The sequence below is a fragment of the Porites lutea genome, chromosome 9 (assembly GCF_958299795.1).
Source record: "Porites lutea chromosome 9, jaPorLute2.1, whole genome shotgun sequence".
In the NCBI taxonomy this organism is placed as follows: domain Eukaryota; kingdom Metazoa; phylum Cnidaria; class Anthozoa; order Scleractinia; family Poritidae; genus Porites; species Porites lutea.
Window position 1 is genome coordinate 7,050,435 of NC_133209.1, and position 20,751 is coordinate 7,071,185.

General features: G+C 38.9%; 1 protein-coding gene across 4 annotated transcripts; it reads left to right on the plus strand.

The window, feature by feature from the left end:
• Nucleotides 1–483: 483 nt before the first annotated feature.
• On the plus strand, nt 484–20,588 carry LOC140948546 (fibroblast growth factor 2-like). Of its 4 annotated transcripts, none has more exons than XM_073397799.1 (5): nt 484–622; nt 8,263–8,339; nt 11,753–12,011; nt 18,590–18,693; nt 19,281–20,588. In XM_073397799.1, the coding sequence occupies exons 2-5, from the start codon at nt 8,328–8,330 to the stop codon at nt 19,500–19,502; spliced, it is 597 nt and encodes a 198-aa protein (XP_073253900.1). In that variant the 5' UTR covers nt 484–622; nt 8,263–8,327; the 3' UTR covers nt 19,503–20,588. The 4 variants fall into 4 exon arrangements, with proteins under 4 accessions (XP_073253900.1, XP_073253903.1, XP_073253901.1 ...); XM_073397802.1 differs by lacking the exon at nt 484–622 and adding an exon at nt 6,215–6,475; XM_073397800.1 differs by lacking the exon at nt 484–622 and adding an exon at nt 7,852–8,171.
• The last annotated feature ends 163 nt before the right edge of the window (nt 20,589–20,751 follow it).

Here is a 20,751-nt window from a genome sequence, read left to right on the forward strand (position 1 = left end):
GGGCGCAATTCCAACGACGTGGTGTCCACAAGAATAATCCCCCAGTTGCATGTAATATAAAAGAACTGGAAATAAGGCACTCTTGCGTGTAAATAACAACAAAGTTGCGTGAGAGAATGCACGACATCGGGCTGACAATTTGCGTATAATTAATACAATAACTGTGGTTCTGGTTCTATAAAAAGCAGAATTTGTAATATACATTCGACGCGTAATCTTCAGGAAATCTCTTGAATTTTTCGACTATATTGAAGGTATACGCAGATACCACGACCAAAATATCGCTTTATTCAAGAAGACTTGATAAAAATTGAGCAAAGAATAAGAATAGTTATTTCTTAAAACTAATGATAATTAATAAACTACGAGAAAAAAGGCCAAAAATGCAACATTTTGTAAAAGGGCCGCGGTTGTAAGGAACGCATGGAACGAGGAATGTGACGCAAAAAGAACACGTCTAGTCTAGTCTCCTCTAATCGCTTCACGATCAGTTCATTAGAGGCCACTACATCTGGTATGGTGAGTTTATGTATGCCATTACAACGCTCTCAAATTGTTACAAACGTGTAACGCCTTATTGGCCAAGTTCTGTGGATTGAAGACATGCTAAAGTCATAGTAAGGTAGGCTCACATGAGTAACTTTTTAAAGCCCACAGTAATTAAGCAATACAAGTTCATGTAACTTAAATTTTGCCACTATGAAACATTTCCTTGTATTTTAGAGAGCTATGAGCGCAGTGTAGCTCTATCTATATTTTATTAGATGTAAGAGTTTCAGTGAAAGATTGCATACTCCTCATTCGAGGCAATCCCGCGAATGTTAGCCGGCCATCAACAAAGAGTTGGAGAATAAGTCTGGCAAAATGTATTATAAACCTTGGATAAACCATCAGGAGAGGGGGCGTAGTGGGGGAGTGTTTAAAATCAATAGACCATGTAACCAGGTGGTGTCGTAAGCAACTGTGACTGTGTTGAATGTATGAAAGGTAACCCGCAAAGAAAACGTGACAAGCTTCAATAGAGAAAGCCAGATTCCAACCAACCTAATGACTGCACCCCCGTCGGCTGGTTTTTAAGATAGATTTCTACGTTATAAGGAATCTTGAGGACGCCTTGAACCCGTTACGGGTCACAGCAGTAGAGTAAACTTTCAAGAGGGACATTCTTCCAGCATCCGCACTAAGTGTTAAGTATCCGGATATTTTTGAACAAGGAGATTTTTTTTCCTCCGTTTCCGAAAAAATGCTCGTCCACACTTATCCGTCCGTCCACATGAAAATGCTAAAACGATGGAAATACCATAATAGCATCCCTCACAGAGCCTGAGTAATGCTAGTAGCATATGATGCACGACATCATCGTATTTGAAAACCTTCAGCGTTTTTGAAAATCTCCACTCTGGAGAAAAGATACGTTTTCATACCGGAGGAAAACAAATCTCCGTTCTCAAACTAAAACGGATTCGCGTGGACGGGGCCTAACCTTAAGAATTCGCTTTGGAAGAGTTAAGGAAAGTGTCTTCTTTGTGGAGTTGTCAGATCAATTTAGGTTCTGGGAAACTGCCCGCCTACCCCTTTCCCTAACCCAATTTTTTGCCCTAAGTGAGAAGTAAGTTGTCCAATAAGAGATAGTGACTGCAAGTGACTGTAGTAACATGTAGTAAACTGGGATCCAGTTTTGCACTAAGCCATGCAGAACAACCAGGTTCTTAACCCGTACTAACCCTTCGGAATCAACCAGATATACGCTGGTTTGTCAGATTGCAGATTCGTTGCTCAGCTGACTTTCTAACTTCCGTTAAGCAATAGACTCTAAACTGATCGACCCCAAAGTGAAATGTATTCGTTGTCTGCAGATAATACTGAGAGAAATCGCCCAGCAGAGATGACAAGTTCTCATTTTATATATATGCACGAGCGTTTACTAAAAATGACATGAACCAATGTCACCAATCCATCACGAATTTCCTGTTATGTATCAAACTCATCGTCATCGTCGTCCTTATTTTAGTTTCGTATGGTACAAGTAAAATTAAAACAAAAGGTGTCCTAGTAGTATAAATTTCTTTGAATTCCCTTCACTTCCGAAACTCATCTGTAGTTGACAGAAAATTCTCGAAGTTTGTCTAAAGTTGTCCAAAGCCAATTTCAAATTTTACCTAAACGGAGTTAAAACGAAGGCTGTCGAATTCCCGAAAGTGTTACCGTGCTGGTATTCCTCCTGAGGTAACTCGAATATGCTCTAAGGTAGTCCGAAGCAAATTGAATTAAACTGAATACTACCGAAGACCGACTTGGGCATCACACCAAGAATATGACATTCATACAAGCAAAGAACCCACTTTTTATTAACATTCGGGCCTTATTTTAAAGAACGGTTGGTTCAAAGTGTCGGTATCATTGTCTCAGTAAACACGTGCTTTTTAGTTTCTTTTTGACTTAATATTGCATGCTTCTAAAACGGAATGTATCATCACTTATACAGAGATTAGATGAACAAGTTGATCATGACAATAGCAATACACTTGCGGTCGGCGGCGCCCGCCTACACGTCCATACGCCGCCATGCCATGCAAAGAATGTGGTGTTACAGGTTTAAACTGCTACATATTACAAAATACATACCGGTACCTCAAGAATTACGATTTCTTTCGACGTGTTATCTCAGAGTGTTTTTCTTTGATAAAAAGGCTGTAATACGGATAAGCAATAGTTTAAGGTTAAAAACGACGATTAAGTTAAATTGCCAATATAAACCTAAAGCGACAAGAATGCTAATATGTCTTAAATTCCATGTCTATGAATACATCGTTTTTGGTTAAATAAAAAGCAATGAGCCGAGTAAAGCCCTGTGTAGGCTACTGGCAGTCTTGACGGCTAGGAAATTAAAGTCCAACTTAGACCGCTGTTTAACAAACCTTTGGACCTCCAGATCTCTTCCTTGGTGAGTTATTTTAAGAAGACAAATGCTTTTCTAGTCTACGCTGTATGTTTTCATGGAACTGTTTACGATAACAGGTGTTTACATAAAAGTGCTTAGAACGCGGTTTTGTTAAACGCTGGCTAAACTCCATTTAAATGACTGGCCCTTAGGGTTTGCCATAGTTGCAAGCGAGTCCAATGACTAACTTTATACAACCTGCCGTCAGATGAATTTTAAAGTACGGTAACGCATGCTCTAGTCATCTCAGTTGGTCTATAGCATAAAAGATATAACTGAACTTTGATTTTGATATTTAACTGAATCGACTTTGGCCTTATGTAATGGCCTACTAAAGCAGAGCAAAAGGAGAATACACCTCTGGCTATTCAATTCATTGTTCAGTACTGAATGTTGTTAGTGGCTTGAACTCGTGAGCAAAGAGGCTAAACAAGAATTTGTAAAAACTAGTATCTACTAGACCAAGACTAATTTACTTAAAAATTGTTAAGATTCTTGCACGAAAGCTAATTTGCTTTATCCTGTCGTACGTCCATCACACTAACCTCTCACTAAGCATTTCTCTGCAAGGAACAAACTCGAACCCTATACCCTCCGCCCACCCCTTAACCGGCCATACATGACCTCGCCCAATAACTCTCGTAGGATGTCCGAGACGGATTTTTTCAGCAATTTTCACGAATTCAATTTGATTTTCACTCTTTCCTTGTCGTCCTGAACTTTGCTGACTTGAGTGTAAACACAGAGTCGCAGACATCTCCGATGGTCTGAAATGGTCGGGAACAAATCGGCTGGTGCGTTTTAATTTTACCGAGGTGTCGAAGATTTCTGTGATAGTCAGGGATCGTTGACCAACAAATGTAATTCAAGTTTTATCGGTTGGCGATCATTTTAGCTCGGTACCAAGAGGATTGAAATCCTCTTGATTAATTTTGCGTGGCTTCCTGTCTCCCACCTCAGAAACAAGAACGGCATCTGGGATTTTTCCAACACAACGGCAACATCTGGGGTCAGTGGTAGACCGGTGAAATCCCAGATAGTTTGGGTTCTCTGACCATATAAGAATTTAAAAAGTTCTCAACACGCATATGGTTTTCATGCTACATTATATAAAACCAGGAACCGATTTAATCGGCTCCTGATAAAACACTGTCTGAAATACCGTCATGGGTTAGCAGCGCAAATATGGCACTGTAGGGCAGAGGCGCCTACAGCTGGCTGAAAAAAACTGCTGTTTCAATCTTGTTTAATCTTGTTAATCGCGCGTATTTCATCATTTGGCAAATGTTTTTGGAATTGAATTCTAAGGGACTGTATCAAAGTTCAGGAAAAGAAAAAGAAAGTTGTTGGCTTGTGCTTCCGTCCTGGACAAAACGAGAAATTAGGTACTTTCACCTCGTAGGTCGTGCAACGACGGTAGAGAAATGTACAAAAAAGCGTGATGCAGGTGCAAAGTTGTTGTCTTGCCAAATGAATATAAAACTATTGTTTTTTTGTCGTTCTTTTTCCCGTCGCCCTTGTCGTTGCTTAAGCTCCCCAGTAAACAAATGGATAATAGGCCAAAACGCAGAAAAATACTCCAAGACGCACAGTACATACAGCGAACAAAGAGATGAGACCACGAATCAAGCGGCAACTTAAAAGCAATGGAAAATCACCACCCAAAAAGTAATCGCCTTCGCTTACGATTAGTGGTCGTTTACGAGAGGATCCAACTATAAGGCTTTTTAAAACTGTGAAAATTCTAGTGTTTGAAAAGGTAGTCGCTTAAGGAGGTGGTCGCTTACGAGGCGTGGTCGCACATGGAGGCTCGACAATGTTTTTCGAAGCCTCTTTTAGGCAAAGCCTTGTTCTGGTTAAAAACTGTTTGTTTCTTCTTCAAACACAATTTGGTGAAATTTAGTGACTATCAGTTGCTGTGCGTTTTGAGATATGACATTCCGCTCAAAAATGGCTTGACCTCATTCTAAATAGGATTCAGCTGGATAAAACGCTACCAAACGCAATAAAATTAAAATATACACAAACAAATAAATTATATATTTTATACACAAATAAATAAATAAGTAAATAAATAAATAAATAAATAAATACAGGAATAAATTCCGGCACTAATTTTGATAAATCTGGGGTCAGTTGCAGAAAATGTAAGGTCAGACGGACTACTGATTGAATAGCGCCAACTGAAGCCAAAATTAAAGTGCTATTTTTGTCAGTTCAAGGGAAAGCAACTGATTTCATCTCACTGAGTTATGTCTGGGTTTGTGATTATCACAACGTAGGGTGGATTCCACTATCGTGTAATTCTTACGTGCGTACGCGATAAAAATTTTCAAAGCGGTCGCAAAACTAAAAAAAATGAAAATGGAAAATAGAAAAAAAAAACACACACACACACACAAAGTTAAAAACAACAAAAAAGAAAACGGGGACGAAGAAAAACATTTTCGTGGTCTCAAGGCCCGGAAGAAAGGATGTTCCGCTTGCTACGTACAATTAAGTTCCCGAATATTCTGTATTGTACTCAAACACTAATCTTAGCAACAAAGATACCTTAAAAGGCTACCTGTCCACTCTTCATCACCATAAAGGACTACTGCCTAGTTTTTCCTTTCATCTCTTTAATCTACCTGACTGAAATAATAAGTTGGCTTTATAGTTCATGTCCTCAAATATTATTCTCTATCATGAACATTGTTTTGGTAGTGGATGAAGTTTCTTTATTTCCATTTGTTGGTTTGTTGTAACCAGTTGCAAGAGGTTTCACTCAAATTTAATAGCGCTTTGTTAACGAAACAATAAAACAAAAAAAGGCCCAAAATAGGTTGTGATTGACGCTAATCAATGCCCGACGATTGGAGTTAGCCAATCCAAATTCAAAGCAGTTCTAAGCGCAGGGAAAAGTCACGATTTCTAAATTGTAATTCTGATTGGCTGAAAAGACCTTAGTTTAGTTTAGGGTGTATGAACACTTTGCTTGCGGTCTTCTCGACGTATAACAAGTTGATAAGAATTGGCTATTTGAAAATTTTACGTGTTTCATGTAATGCGCGTCATATTTTCCATCAATTATATTTGATCATCTGCGGATTAGTGGGATAAACAGCAAGTGGTTTAAGATTCCTTTTAAACTCTTTTAAGCAACTGGGATTAAACAGTCGGAGCCGGGTCGATACGGCGGCTTTCACACGGAGTTTCGGGATATACAGTGGGGAGATCGGGTATTGTCGGAAGTTTGGCAAAGCAGTTTTGACGTAACACAAAGTTTCCGAGGACGCTGGTTTTGTTTGTTCAACAAAGGAAAACGAAACCAGCTCATTTTTACTTTGTTGTATAACTGGAAACTGTTTTAAAGAATAACTAAAGAAACAAAGACGCCGACGGTCAGAAAACAGAGTTGAAGTTTGCGCAAAACATATGTGGAAGAGAACATATGCAGTTCCACACCCGTTCGGATATCGTTCATGGGAAATTGAAGGAACATTTTCAAGAAAGAACACTTTCCCGTTGACTTGGAACTCTTTTACTCGCCAGGTATGGTCCTCGTAATTCTTGTTGCTAGAGCAATCTTGACAAGCATGGCTTCCCTATATCTGGGCCTTCAAACCTTCAAATTATCGAAAAATCACCAACGTCACCTTATTAGTACTCTCGAATTGTTTCACTTTACTCTGTTGTCCGGCATCTTAACACTGCCGCCGTACTCTGATGTGGCAAGCATTGTTTTCTAAAGAGGGTTCTGAGTCGGTTGACAACTAAATTAGGCTGCAATTACATCTGACAGCCCGCGAAAACGATTCACCATTTCCTATTTTTTTCTTAAACAAAAGTTGGAAAAATGTCAAAGCAATATTGTACGACAAGTGAAAACCATTTAGAGTTTTGTTCCAACACGCTAACTCAAGAAGCTTTCAAAAATTTATACTAAACGTTTAAAAATGTCGGACGATCTATTTATATGGTCGCAACATTTTTAACAAACTTTGAGCGAACGGTATTTAAAGAAAACGTTGAAACCGTTTACAAGGGACTTTGGACTCGTTCAAGGCTCGTACTGGAAACTGATCTGACAATTTCAACGTCCCTGTGCAATTTTAGCGTCCTCGTAAAAATGAGCGCTCATAGAAAATCATTATTCGAAAACTGGTACACACATCTTGGAAACTACACCCATCAATTTTAATCAAAATGTCTAGAAATCAGAGGCGTTTAATAACAGAAACTTACTGAGGTGCAAGGCTACCCTAGCAAGGCCCTGTAGTTGTTCCCAAATCATTGAAGCAGACCGTGTGATAAAGATAAGCAAACCGACCGGAAAAAGCGTTATATCTAACATATATAGAACTGCAAACAACACTACGTGCCGAGCACCGACAACGTACTGACAAGGACGACAAAATTAGGACGCTAAGATATTTAGGATTGTTAACTGACAACGAGAAAAAACTCCTCTATACTTTCAGTTTAATAGACTACGCTTGTTTGATTTGTAAACCCTCGAAACTGATTGATTTCCGGCAAATGAAGAGAAATATAGAATTTTAATGCTACCAGAGAATCCTGCTATGGCTGCTATACAGATGGTCAATAGAAAGATACTCTTATGGTTTTGAGACGCCATATTAAGTGGTGGAAGTAAATCTGAAAACACTCAGTTGTACAATAACTGCGGGCTGTCAAGGTAGCTCCATAAGGGCACAATACGCATGCGCGAGTAATATGCAACGGGCGGGGCGGGGAACACAAAGAAAACGGTTCAATGATGTGTTAAGGAGGCATTTTCAACTCAAATAGATTGTACGCACAATCGTAAAGCAAAACATAGCTAAGCAATGGTACCATTCAAACACTGGTTGTCACGGAAACTTCAAAGATACCGACTTTTGGCGGCAAACGTTTGAGTCTGGGTTCTCGTACAAAACGATGTTTTTGTGTATTCTATAAGAGGTGCTAAAGGGTATTAAGGCACATTTCCGGTTCACATTTGTCGCGCCTTGCTTGTAATGTTTCCGTGAAGCTTTTCACTTAAGGAAAATTGCGCCACCTAATTAGCGAGATTTTCACTTGACAAACGATTTGATGTCGCATCCTTGTTCAAGAAAGACACGCTATTATATAAATGGCACACCCGATAAATTCTCTCAGCCATATTACTGAATAGCTGAAATGTAAGAGGCGGTGTAGAACATGAACTTTCACAAGAAAGCGAATTGCAGAAAGCTTTCGATAGGTGTGGATTAGACAGTGAAGTTAAAACAAAGAATGCAAGTGGATAAAGTGACTTCGACTGGATTAAACTAATCTATTGTTGTATTTTCTAGTGGCCATGGTTTTTACACAACGAGAAAGCTGACAGCAGCAAGACAAATGTAAAGGCAAACGGATCATGCTTGAAAAGGTAGGTTAGAACGCGGTTAACAAACATGTTTAGGCTTTTCTTGATGTTAGCAGGAAGAAAGCGCCTTGTCGCTGTGATGTTACGCTAACTTTCCAACAGTGTAACCATGCATTGAAGAAACCTAGAACTATATCTTTCTTTGGCACTGGATACATTCGAGTTTGAAAACTGACATTGAGTCTTAACTGTGAATTTAGGATTTTTTGAAGTACAACCTCTTATCTTCATTGCTTAAAGGGAATGCATTTTTCCATTTGTTCTAGGGACAATACTAAAAAAACCTGCAGCACATAATAGTCTTTACTCGTGCTGTTATCAGTCTTTGCAGACAGCGCCGTCCACTGACAAACTAAGCGAGATGGCCTTGGAAAACGCCGTACAGGACTAGGCAATGGAATGGGGTCGTTGATAGTATTAACCAGTTTAAATTTTCAGGCGTCAGATAGCGCTTCCGTAACTGAATTCCAGAACTCCTTTTGCTTCTAAATTCTGCGGAGACAACATTCCAGTTTAATATATTTATCTTTTCAACCCAAGAGTCAATAACATAGACATTCCATACAGTTCTAAACTTTCAAGTACTCGGAAGGAATCTATTGTGACCATGCTATTAATACTGAAATCTAGCTCTTTTAAAACCTTTTCACGCAGAGTTTTCTTCAAACTATCGTCATCTCGTCATTAGCTTTTATCTGTGAAACTTTACGAATTACACGAGTCAATGACATTATAGGGACATAGTGTCGGCGAGCTTCCACTTAAATTGTTGCAATGCGCCGAAAGTTTACAGTTAACTTGTGTCATGAATACGGAATTAAGTTGAACGGCAAACGTGAATTGCGGACGAGTCTGGCTACAAATCCAAAGTACTAGGGTTTAAAGAAACTGAACCACATCAACTAGTAAAATACATGATATGTAACCAGTTTTTACAAGACTGTCGAAAAACCTATTTAATACTAGCTCAATACCATTTGATCGGATGCAAATTTACAGAAGTATTTGTCAAAACATAGTGAAACCACAAAGCCAATAAACTCTAAGCCAGTGCCAGAAGACAGAATCAAGCGCGGGAAAAATGTCGGACAAGCTTGTTCTGCGCCTGATTTATTGAGAGAGATTTGGCGGGAATTTTTTTTCAGCCAATCATGTAGCGTAAGATCACGCACAAAAGTGTGGGCGGGGTGGGGGTGGGGGTGGGGGTGGAGGTAGAAATTGTAAAATTTAAAGATGATGTCACAGAATTTTCGTTTGGCGTCTGACCTTTCCTGAGTGATTGAAAAAACAATGCTGACAGTTCTTTTGTGTCATTTGCATGACACAGCAAAACAAGAAGTAAAACTGAAACGAACCCAATTTAGATTGTGTCTTGATAAGAAGCCAAGTTCTCGGAACAGCTAACAGACTGGGTGAGAAAACAATAAATAAATAAGAGAAAAAATGGACACTATCCACGAAGTGAATAGAGAGCTTCGTGCCAGGAAGAACGAATAAGATTTTAGCTTTTCGTAGAGCTCTAGTTCGCAACGGTAGAAAGCAGCACACAAGATTTACTACTGAATGAAACAGCCGTCGCTATAATGTGTGTGAAGCTACGAGAGATCGGAATACATATGTTGATAAGTCGTTGCCATTGCAACTCAGTATTTTAGTGATATAGGAAGCGGAGCAACGAAAAGCCAATTAACTGACTTGACCAACTCATGGTGTAAAAATGATGTCGATGGCAGAGAGATTTAACACTGACTGACAAGGCTACATCACATTCTTCCAAAAATAGATACATGCACCAGTTTGAATATGCTGCCCTACTTTGAAATCTATATTTACGCTTACATCAATACAGATGAGATACCCCGTGTAGTACTGAAAAATGCAAAATTTACGGCAAGGATTGGAGTTCAAAACGTTCGAGTTTGATCATGCATTTTTGCACTTGGTCTACACTAATTCCATTCCATAATACAACCCCAAACACAGCACTGACGACTTTCAAAGCTGGAGCTATGGCAACGTGAAATGTTTACAAGGGGTAAAACGAATTCTTGGTATTTTTAGCACGTCTCGCGAGGCCAATTACTTACATTCTAGGTATAGACACAACGCATTTTTGCATAATTTCTGAATCAAGAGATACTCTTGTTGCCACAAATCTATTAACAGTATTCTGGAAGTGTAGAAATCACAAAAGAGAGCTTTTGTCTAACAGAAGGTGTCGCAAATTTCTGGAAGTAACCATGAAGTTGGACCTTACTCCGCAAAACGTGATTTTCATTTCACTACCCCGCCTCCGAGACTGAGTTGCTTATAAACAGAAAGTAATTCAGTCTTTTTGTTCCCAAAAATGCCGGCCCGTGTTATTCAACCTAACATCGTTACAGCCCAAATGGGAAAAAAAACACCTCAGCTCGTTGCAAATAAATTTCACTGTTTAGCTATTTTGAGTCTGCATACAAACTAACACCTGGGTTGTAAGCAGAAATTAAAAGCAATTCTCTTGTGTGTACAATTTTGAAGGGCAGCTCTTAAAGGCTACGGAAGTGGCTCAAAGCGCTTTTATGATGTTTTCTCAGTGACTTAATGCTTTTGTTCACTCGCCGAAAAAAGGAGTGCTTAAGACGAGCAAAGAATTTCAACTATTTCAAAACGATGAACCTTTCTTTGACCGAAATCAAACCGCAACCGCCTTCAGGAGGCAAACTTCGCTGCCTATCCACACAGCTGTACTTAAAAGTCTTAAGGGGTTCCAGATTTTTCTATTTGATTTATATCTATCCTGAGATAGTGCAATATAGAAATATGATTGCTCAGTAATAAAGGGCTAGTCCCTAAAAATGTCATCAAAAGACAGTGTCGGCATTTTAAATACTTTTTTTGAGGCCGGCACAAAGCAATTACACCCGACAATATCGCGGTCAGTTTGGAGTGAATCGCGCGTGCAAGCATCGAGGCCTTTTCACCCGCTGCGTACACTTGTGCCTGCTTCCTTGTGAATAATGGATAACCACGATATAACTATTATAATGAACCGTTTAAATTAAGTTGTTAAGATCGACCAAAGCATGGAATTGTCATAAAACAATAATGACATCCTTTCCACATAATTTGCGGCTACATTTTCTGAGGCGACTAAACGAAGACAGGTTCTGCGATGGATACGATAACAATTATGGTAAGAATTTTATCTTTTTTTTTTCTCTCGGCAGACAATACAATTGACAACTCAACACGCTTAATTTTTGGACAACGCATCTTAAGTAGAAATCTATAATTTATTAACTTAAAAGTCTGTCCGACTTTATATAATTTTTCACACCTTAACCTATTGGCGGACGTACCAGTAATTTCCCTCAGTTTGCTTAAATTATTAACACGTTATAATAATCTTTTGTCTGTCTTTTAATACACCACAGGTAACTTGGGTCACCATCGCATATCTATATATAGGTTTGTCCGTGGCTCTGCCGTTAAAACAGGTTTCTAACAAAACAAGTTCAAGCAGACCTCCAGTTACAGCACATGTGCAACAGAACCTAGCGATTGATGTGCAGAAAATTCTCAGCTTCCCAACATTCACGAGAAGGGTACGCCTGTACAACAAGAACGGATTCTTTCTTCAAGTCTCTGAGGGGCGACGGTTGAGAGGTACAAGAAACTTCAACAATAGGAACAGTAAGTATGGGTTAGCGAGGAATAATTCAAAATCAGCCGCATTTACGTAATCGCTTCATAACTCGACTGTTCACAATGTTTTGGTTCCGTCAACAATGTAAATTAGCACACAGGGATAAGTAGACGTCCATTTCACGAGAGCGTGTTTTGTTGACGCGGCGCGAAACACTAGAATAGACGGTGGTGTGTACCTACTTTATACGACGGGGGCAAATAAACCCCACGCACTGCCAGACTGTTAACATCGCGAAGTAGTTTAAGTTTGTTCAGAGTAAATGTTGCTTCCATTAAACGGTGTGTGAGACTAGGGTCTTCATTCAACCATGTGACGCGCCAGTCATCAAAATCCTGCGTCACTACATTGTTAATCGATCGCTGCAATATTTCGAAGCGACGAAACAGCCCTACGCCCTTGTCCCTTTGCACAGAGATTATCTTTTAAGACTTATTCCTCTTCTGGACTCAAAAATCGTTTGAAGAATTTATGCAAGAAATAAGTCACTCATTGACAAGTAAATTCGGCAACTCAAAGCCCACCGAATGACCCTCAGAGACCTGGCTACTTAACATTACAATCAATGAAACGAATTTCAAGCAAGCAGAACGTTAAGTCACAATTTAAAGTCTCGAATACGACTCCGGATAGTAACTGGAGTCTTTGCGCCCAAGATCTGACATCGTAATAAGGCATTTAGCGGACGGCTAAGTAATGATAATGAATCGACACTACACAACACAAAGACGTAATAACCTCCAGCAAAACAGTTGCAATTAAGAAGTCAAACACATAACCACGAAGCAAAACAAACGCCGAGTAATAAGTCATGCTAATTTTGCCACAACAAGTTCAGTTGCGTTCATGTTCACTAGTAAGGTCGTCCTCTAGAATTTAAATGATTACAAAAAAAGACGATCAAGTCTGATCAAGTGGACCGGAGAAAATCGAAAATGACTTCCTCTATTCCTTGTTTGGAGAGAGCCAATTTAATACGCAATATAACGACACAAGATCAAAAGAAACTTGGCTAATTAAGCAATTGCAGTTTTTGTGACCAATTTACACTAATCGTCTGTGAAATTGATGGCTCACGCTCCAAAATAGAGTAAAAGATCGTGTGAGGTCTACAACGAGCGATCGGAACCGCTCCAAGAGAATATCCTTCCGACCCAAGGAAATATCCTTTTTATTTTTTAACTGAAACCGTGACGCAAGAGTTCTGAAACTCGGGTTTCCCGGAACCGCACTAACACCAAACAAACAGTGAACCTTATTAATCTTTATTTGTTTATCCATTTCCGGCGTTTGCAGGATCGGTCGCGCCCCATCGCTAACAAAAAAATTAGACCTCCTGTAGTCAAGCGAAGTGTTGGAGGCAGAAGAGGGTTCTCGTGAAGGCACTGAACCGCTCAAAGATTGTTTCCGGAAGGATAGGGAGCATTATTTTTTCTTCAGGCAGAGAATCGGAAATATGACGTAAAGTGTATTCTTTTCCTTCCTTTATTATCTGGAGAAAGGAAGAAGTCGAAAAACAAGGAAACCACAACTATATTACAGGTTGTTTGGCAGCAATTTTCCGGGATATAGGGCGACACAGAATTACACTGGCGCGCCACTGGGCCGTATATTTGATAAAATATATACATTTTAAAAACGGAAAACAGCATCCCACGCAAATGCGTAAACGTCTTAATCTCATTTTAAAATACTGTGGTACGAGTCTTTGGTGTCGCTGCGAAAAGGCTTAGTTAGCCTAGTCTGTTCACTTATTAAAGAGTGAGGGCTTACTTTGATGGGGCTTTCGTCTCAAAAGTAAATAATATTCGAGATTAGGAAACGGAAACCAAGTTAGAACTACTCGAAATCCGTAAATCTGCTTCCGAAGTGGATAACTACTTCCCCACAAACCGCAGGATCGTTTCAGTGCGCGAGCCTCTTAGCGAATGAGTTGTATTAAAAAAACGTAATAAAATCAAACCTTTTGGCATTCCTTTATCGCGTGACTCGCACAAGGAGACCTACTGCGCGTTTTAGCAGACAACATTCAAAGGAAAATTATTGATATACGTCTTGACACTTGTAAGACTATTTACAAAGAGGCGCACGCTGGTTAAATTAACTTAGCTCTGTCGTAAGATATTTTTAGAGCTGTTTCGCAAAGGAGTAAAATTATGTCGGCTCTCAATTAAGGTACTTGAAGTATCCAAAAGCCAAAAATAGAACACGCACCACCTCAGATTTGGAATTTCGAAGGATGATTCATCATGTTTTGATGTTTGGTTCTTTAGAGTTCTCACGTCGCGCATAAATATACGTAAATATACGCTCTTATACGCGCAAATATAGAATACAAAACCCAATATTGGGCTCAATTTCAAGCCATGCATTAGAAAGCTAATATATTAACATAACTAATAATTTAATGATCTTTGAATTATAAACAAGTGCCACACGTCTCGCCATCGCGATGCTTTTTTTTTTCCTTTTTGATATTCTCGCTTCTTTTTCCGGTTGAAATTTTAGCTATTTCCGGTAAATCGAAGAGAGCTTTCCATTTGTCAGAACTGGCCGGCCGCACCATTGCCGGACTAGTCAGTTAGCGAATGAAATCGGCTTTTTCCAAGGGTTTTTGCTGAAAAACCATCTCCTTCGTGCGTACTATTTGGGACTTGACTGATCGGGCTGGATAGTTTTGATTAACAGTGAAATTCTCATTACTGCGACGGGAACGGTCAGGCCCGTCAGTTAGGCTCTGTCGAAGGGCTTGAGTTGTTTAAAAAGGTATCAGTGCAGTTTATAAGAAGTGCGATTGAGAAATACAGTAGCCGATTGCCACTGCATGCGAAAGCATGCAGAAAGAATACTAACCACTAAAGACAATGTGAAGAGGGACTAAGACTTCAGACTAAATGATGCATAGTCGGATCTGAAACCAAAGGGTCGGTTATTTAAGCGAAATCATTGGACCTAATCAGGCTAGTGCTTTTCCAGTCTACGCTATATGCTTTATTGAAACTGTGCACGATAAATGGTGTTTAGATAAAAGCGGTAAGCAAACTGAAAATGGCTTAGCACGCAGTTCTGTTAAAAACGGCCTAAACTCCGTTTAAATAACAGGCCCAAAGTATTTTCGTTTAAACGGTGTTGTAGCACCTTTCATGCTCAACTAACAATCCTGCCTTGAGTGACATAATACCAAAACTACTTGTGCATGAGTGCTTATATACGTGAGAAAAATTTTAACGTAAATAGAATGGCCATTTTTTCGTTTTTTTTTTTTTTTTGTACAAGGGCGTCTATTTTCGTTAGGTTTTCCCTTGTTTATCCGATGCCACCATGTTATTCTTGTCAAACGCACTGCTCAGAGAGTGTACTAAAGCGATTGAATAGCCCGTGAAGTGAAAGCTGCAGTATTTATTGGATCAGAAGATACGTAAAATCTCTGAAAGAAAACTGAATTTGAGACATCGGCGTCCTCATTAAAAAACCCTCACATTTCTTTCCCTTTTTTAGTTTTTGTTTTCTTGTTTTTGTAATTTGAATTCCCGGCGTAAACTTTTCCCGGTGAAACCATTTAAAGGGTACTTTTCCATGGAATTTAACGATTTAGAATTTATTTGAGGCCGGGATATTAAGTATACGTTACACATTTTTGTTTTGTTGTTGTTGTTGTTGTTTTTTTTTTATATATAAATTGGCTATGCGGCATTTTTCACCTGAAAACAATTCCTCTTTTTTGGGGTATACGGTATATTTCGTTTCCGTTAAGCTGCGGAAAAATGGGCAAAAAAAACGTGCAATTTTTTTGAAATATTTCAAGACGAGCTGAAAGCTATATCATGCGTTTTACAACCAACGTTCAAACCTGTCTGGCAACAAATCAGTTTGTTGGAAGCTGCGCGAATGGTTAAAATTACGCGAGAGTCGCGCTATACACAGAATTTACGTAACTTGTTGCAAAACAAGTTTGCCTTGAGGCCGGTAAAACACGCAACATGTGCAGATTTTGTTGCAAAAAGGATTGATGCTGGACAAGTTTGATTCGTGGGTGGTATAAAACGCGGAAAATCACTACTCAACTAGTTTTGCAGCAATATTATAAAACAAGTTGACGTCAGTTTTTGTTGCCAGTTTCACCGTTCCTTTAGGTCGCTGATATATGGAGAAACTTTGAGAGAAATTTGGGTATTGGCTAAATTAATTCGGTTACAGCAGTATATTACTACTCGCGCTTGCCAACCCTGGATACTAAGGACGGAAAACATGAAAACACAATATCAAAGTTCTTAATCCTACTTCAAGGCACTATTATTCCTTTCCACGTGGTCTCTTCTCCATATATTCCCAGTAGGAGTTAATAAGCCTAACAACCTAATCGACCATTAATCATTGTATTTATATCGCGTTTCATCGTGAAATGTGCCAGGATATCAACGCTGTGTGCGATTACACGATGCAATAAAAAGCTAAACTGGGATAAATAATCTATAATTAGCCAAACTCACATATGGGAGATAAAGGAATTAGAGTTAAGGTTGATTTCCACTGACGCGTTTTTGGCTACGCACATTAACGCACGTAAATATTAATCACGTAAATAAAATTGAGCGAGGTTCAACGTTTACGCTTATACGAGCGACCTTTCATGCATTGCCTCTATTTTATTTGCGAACGCGAATTTTACGTACGTACGCACGTAAAAAAATTACGCGACACTGGAAATCAACCCTGTGTCACGAAATTTATCAAATTCAAACAGAGGGAAGACTACCAAATTGAGTGAAATATTAAAATAACCACTCAAAAAGTTAGAGCAAGGTATAAATGATACAGCAAATAAAAAAGGAAACGAGGGTGGATAAACTTAAAGAAGATTGAAACGGATTGCAATTTCGGTTTTTGAAAACTTGTTAGCTTGACAGTTTTTTAAAATTCACAAATGCTTGGGAGACATATTTGAGGGGCACCCACGGTTTCCTCCTAAATACATTGATAACACTTTTTAGGCTATTAGTTCTCTAGAAATGTATTCTAAGCGACGATATAAAATTTGCATCTGTTCGGTCATCCTAGGGGAACTTAAGTCTTTTTGAAATTATAAGGGCTTGAGTATTATTTTCTCGAAAATTTTTAGATGCAATTTGACGTACTACGACAGTGAGACATTTTCTGATTTCTCTCTTCACCGCATTTTTGAGTCCGAAAATTTTGGGGTTTCTTTTTCCTTACGAAAAATAGTCTAAACTTGGGAAAGTGAAATGCGAAAATTAATTCCTAGGGAATTTATTAGATAAGCTTTGAAAATTGTACATGAGTGGAAAAATCATCTCGAATTTTTAGCCGTCCACAAAAAAAATTCTGTTTTCACAGAAAACAGTCTTTAGGTGCCTCTGATATGTATATATTTTTTTACACAAAGCACTGATTTTGTCATTCACAGTTAATTTCACAAGTTTCATAGCAAGTAAAGACGCGTAAATGGCACTTAAAACAAAATCAACAAGGTAGCCGTTACACTGCCCTTTTAACACAAGAGCATAGTTCTACAAGACAGTGAATTGGTTTAATTGTCTATACCTCAAGTAACACAAATGACCATTCAATTCCTACAACAGCGGCTCAATTGAAATTTATATTTCAAAACAAAATAAACAAGTAAAGGAGTACACTATATTGTATATTGTATATTCACATCAATAAAAGGAGAAATTGCACAATTGTACAAAAATAAATACTGCTTTCCTTTGAACAGTAATATCCAGAATGACAAACAACAACTATCCAGGGTGACAAAGCCGGATCAACATTCGTTAAAAAAATAAAAAATAACATGAATGCCAAACAACAATATATATATATATATATATATATATATATATAATTTTATATATTTGCTTTAGTTACGACTCTGTTGGGGTTCTCGCAGAATCAATAGCTGTTTATATTTTTTTAAAAAAAGCAAAACATAAAAAAACGTGAGACTGAAAATGTGTTTCTCAAAAAAAAAGCAATAAATATCACTTAAAATTTTGACATTTCTATTTTTACTTTGGATTTATTTCTCCCCTAAGTCGCTGCTTGTTAAGTTCAGAGCACTCTGAAAAGCACGCAAGCTTCACACGCATTCAAGACCAACGCAAAAAGAGGGCTTCTGTGTAGTCAACCAGATAATTACCGAATTAGCTTCGCTCTAGGGGTAACAGGCAATGATAAAATACACTGCTCAAACCCTCTGACCACAGCCGAAAACTGTTGGTATTGTCCCTCTAGTCACCCCATGCATGTGAGGGAATCCAAGATAGTCTTAGATTCTGGAGTCCACGAATTGTACTCCGGATTCTAGGTACTGGATTCCGGATGTTTTGTCAGTGGACTTTGAATCCCGGATTCCAATCATTAGTGAGATTCCAGATTCCTTGAGCTGTATTTCGGATTGGTTTGTAGGCCCAGGACTTCGGATCCTACAAGCACAAATTTCCGGAATTCCACAAGCAAAAATTTTCCTGATTCCGAAATCCCCATTTCCTTACATGGAGCGATACTAGAAACACTTACAGTTTTGTTCTATCTTTCGTTGCAGCTCTACTAGACATGGAGTCAATGGGAACAAGTGTGGTGCGACTCAAAGGCGTGGCGTCGAATTCTTATTTCTGTATGAACGGCAAGGGAATACCACATGTTATGGTGAGTTACATCATTTGCTGACTCTGTAATGTACTTCCTAGGATATGACAGGAAATAAGTATTGGACAGACTTTTAAATTATTAGCTTGTCGTTATGCGTTACATCGATGGAACGGTAGAGGCAGATAATGTGAATAAAATTGCCCTTGATTTGGAGTATACATTTGTCCGGAGAGTTTTTCAAGGTGAAGACTGCATATATCGTGTTTATGGATTCTACACAAGGAAGACAACAGTAGAACAGCGTCTTCAATTAACTTTTTTCAGGCTCAAAATCGGTTACGCAAACCTGCCATGTGGGTCTTTTTTCTGCGTCAGTAGAAGGTAGCACTATGGTACGACCATTCAGTGAGACCTCATGTCTACTAAGACTCAAACGATTGATATGAGATATCGACCGTTCGGTACAATTTTCATCAAAATACCTTAACTAGTCAAACCAGGTAACATTTTCGCGAAAATAAAAAACAGGGAAACAATCTGTGAATCAATAAGTTAGTCAATCAGGTACCGTTCTATTCATCAGTTGGCATGTATATTAGCCCTTCGATCAAATAATGCTAATTCTTGCCTCTCTCCACCTTCAGGCTCATCCCTCAGACGAATGCTTGTTTAGAGAAACGTTAGGACCGAATCATTTCCACACGTATACCTCTTACAAGTACAGTGGCAGGAACTCGGGAAACATGACCCATGAATTCTATATCGCTATCAAGAAGAACGGCAAGCTTAAGCACGGCGCTAACACAGGCCCTATTCAAAAATCTGTGGATTTCATGGTAGTGCCACTGAAAAAGGGGAATCAATAGAATGTTCTTCTAAGGTAAAATGTTGGGACAAGACGGCGAGGAAGCATTCGAATACGCAGCATCGTCTGTGGGAAGAGTTTTTGGTGTTGAGGGTGTGGCCACGGAGGGGTGGCTAACTGGTACAAATTGAACACCTTCTTGGCAAGCGGCGCTTGACAAGTTTTATTCATCCTCAACATCGTTTTCACCATCATGATTATTATCATCAAGCAACGAGATAGATGGATGGTAGAGGGATCTAAAAGCGAATATGTAGTAGTAGATACAGAACAGAGAAAACATAATTATTTAGACCCGTAAGAGAGCGCAAGAGAAGTTATGGATATGCAAACAGTGATGTCGTGACTTTAGAGATTCAAAGTTCATCAGCATACTGATAGCGGTGAACAAGTCCCAAGTCGAGGCCATCAAGTTGGTAGGTACCAACTGACACAAGCCAACCAATTTGTAGAGTTGTAAAAGTTGTAGACAACTGTCGCTGAGTTCAGCATCACTAGAAGGAGAAACGGAAGCGTACAGGGACAATATACCACAAACAGAGAAACGCTCGCTAAAAATTGAGATGAAACTGTTTCAAACATGGTGAACGACAAGACCATGAGAAGTTGAAAATTGGCAGATATTAAAATGGACTCGTTGAATACCACACACCAAACACGTCGTTAGCCAAATAGCTCCAGGTAGAAAAAAAAAACGGTTCCTGGGTGTAGCAGCAGTGACAGGTTACGTACATCTCGTACTACAGCTAAACAAGAAGAGGGATGTCAGAAGAACACCAACACCGAAGATGGCGATGACATTGTTTGAAAACTATATTTAACGACAAAAAGGCCATAAGATTGTCCCCTTTAATAGAATCAGGTCACTTTAAAATGCACTCACCGTCAACAAAACGAGGAGTGTAATATAAACGATACAAATATCAAGTCAAAAGAAAAAGAAAACTGAGAACACCATAGAGTGGCTTTCATTCTTTTGGGCGTTTATCGCGAAAGCGTTCAGGATATTAGTGACGTTAAGATACACCGTATCTTAAGGTCTAAAATAAAGCTAAATCGTCAGCCTTTAATGAAGGGCATCTATAAATGAAGTCTACTGATAATGGAAATGAAATCAAACAATTATATTTAAAGGCATCTGGAAAGAAAAACGATGTTATCCTGACTTCACCGAATTGCCAAAGTTAAATAATATAATATACTTATATAATATACGTGACTGTGTAAAATGTACTTCCGCGATCTTACAT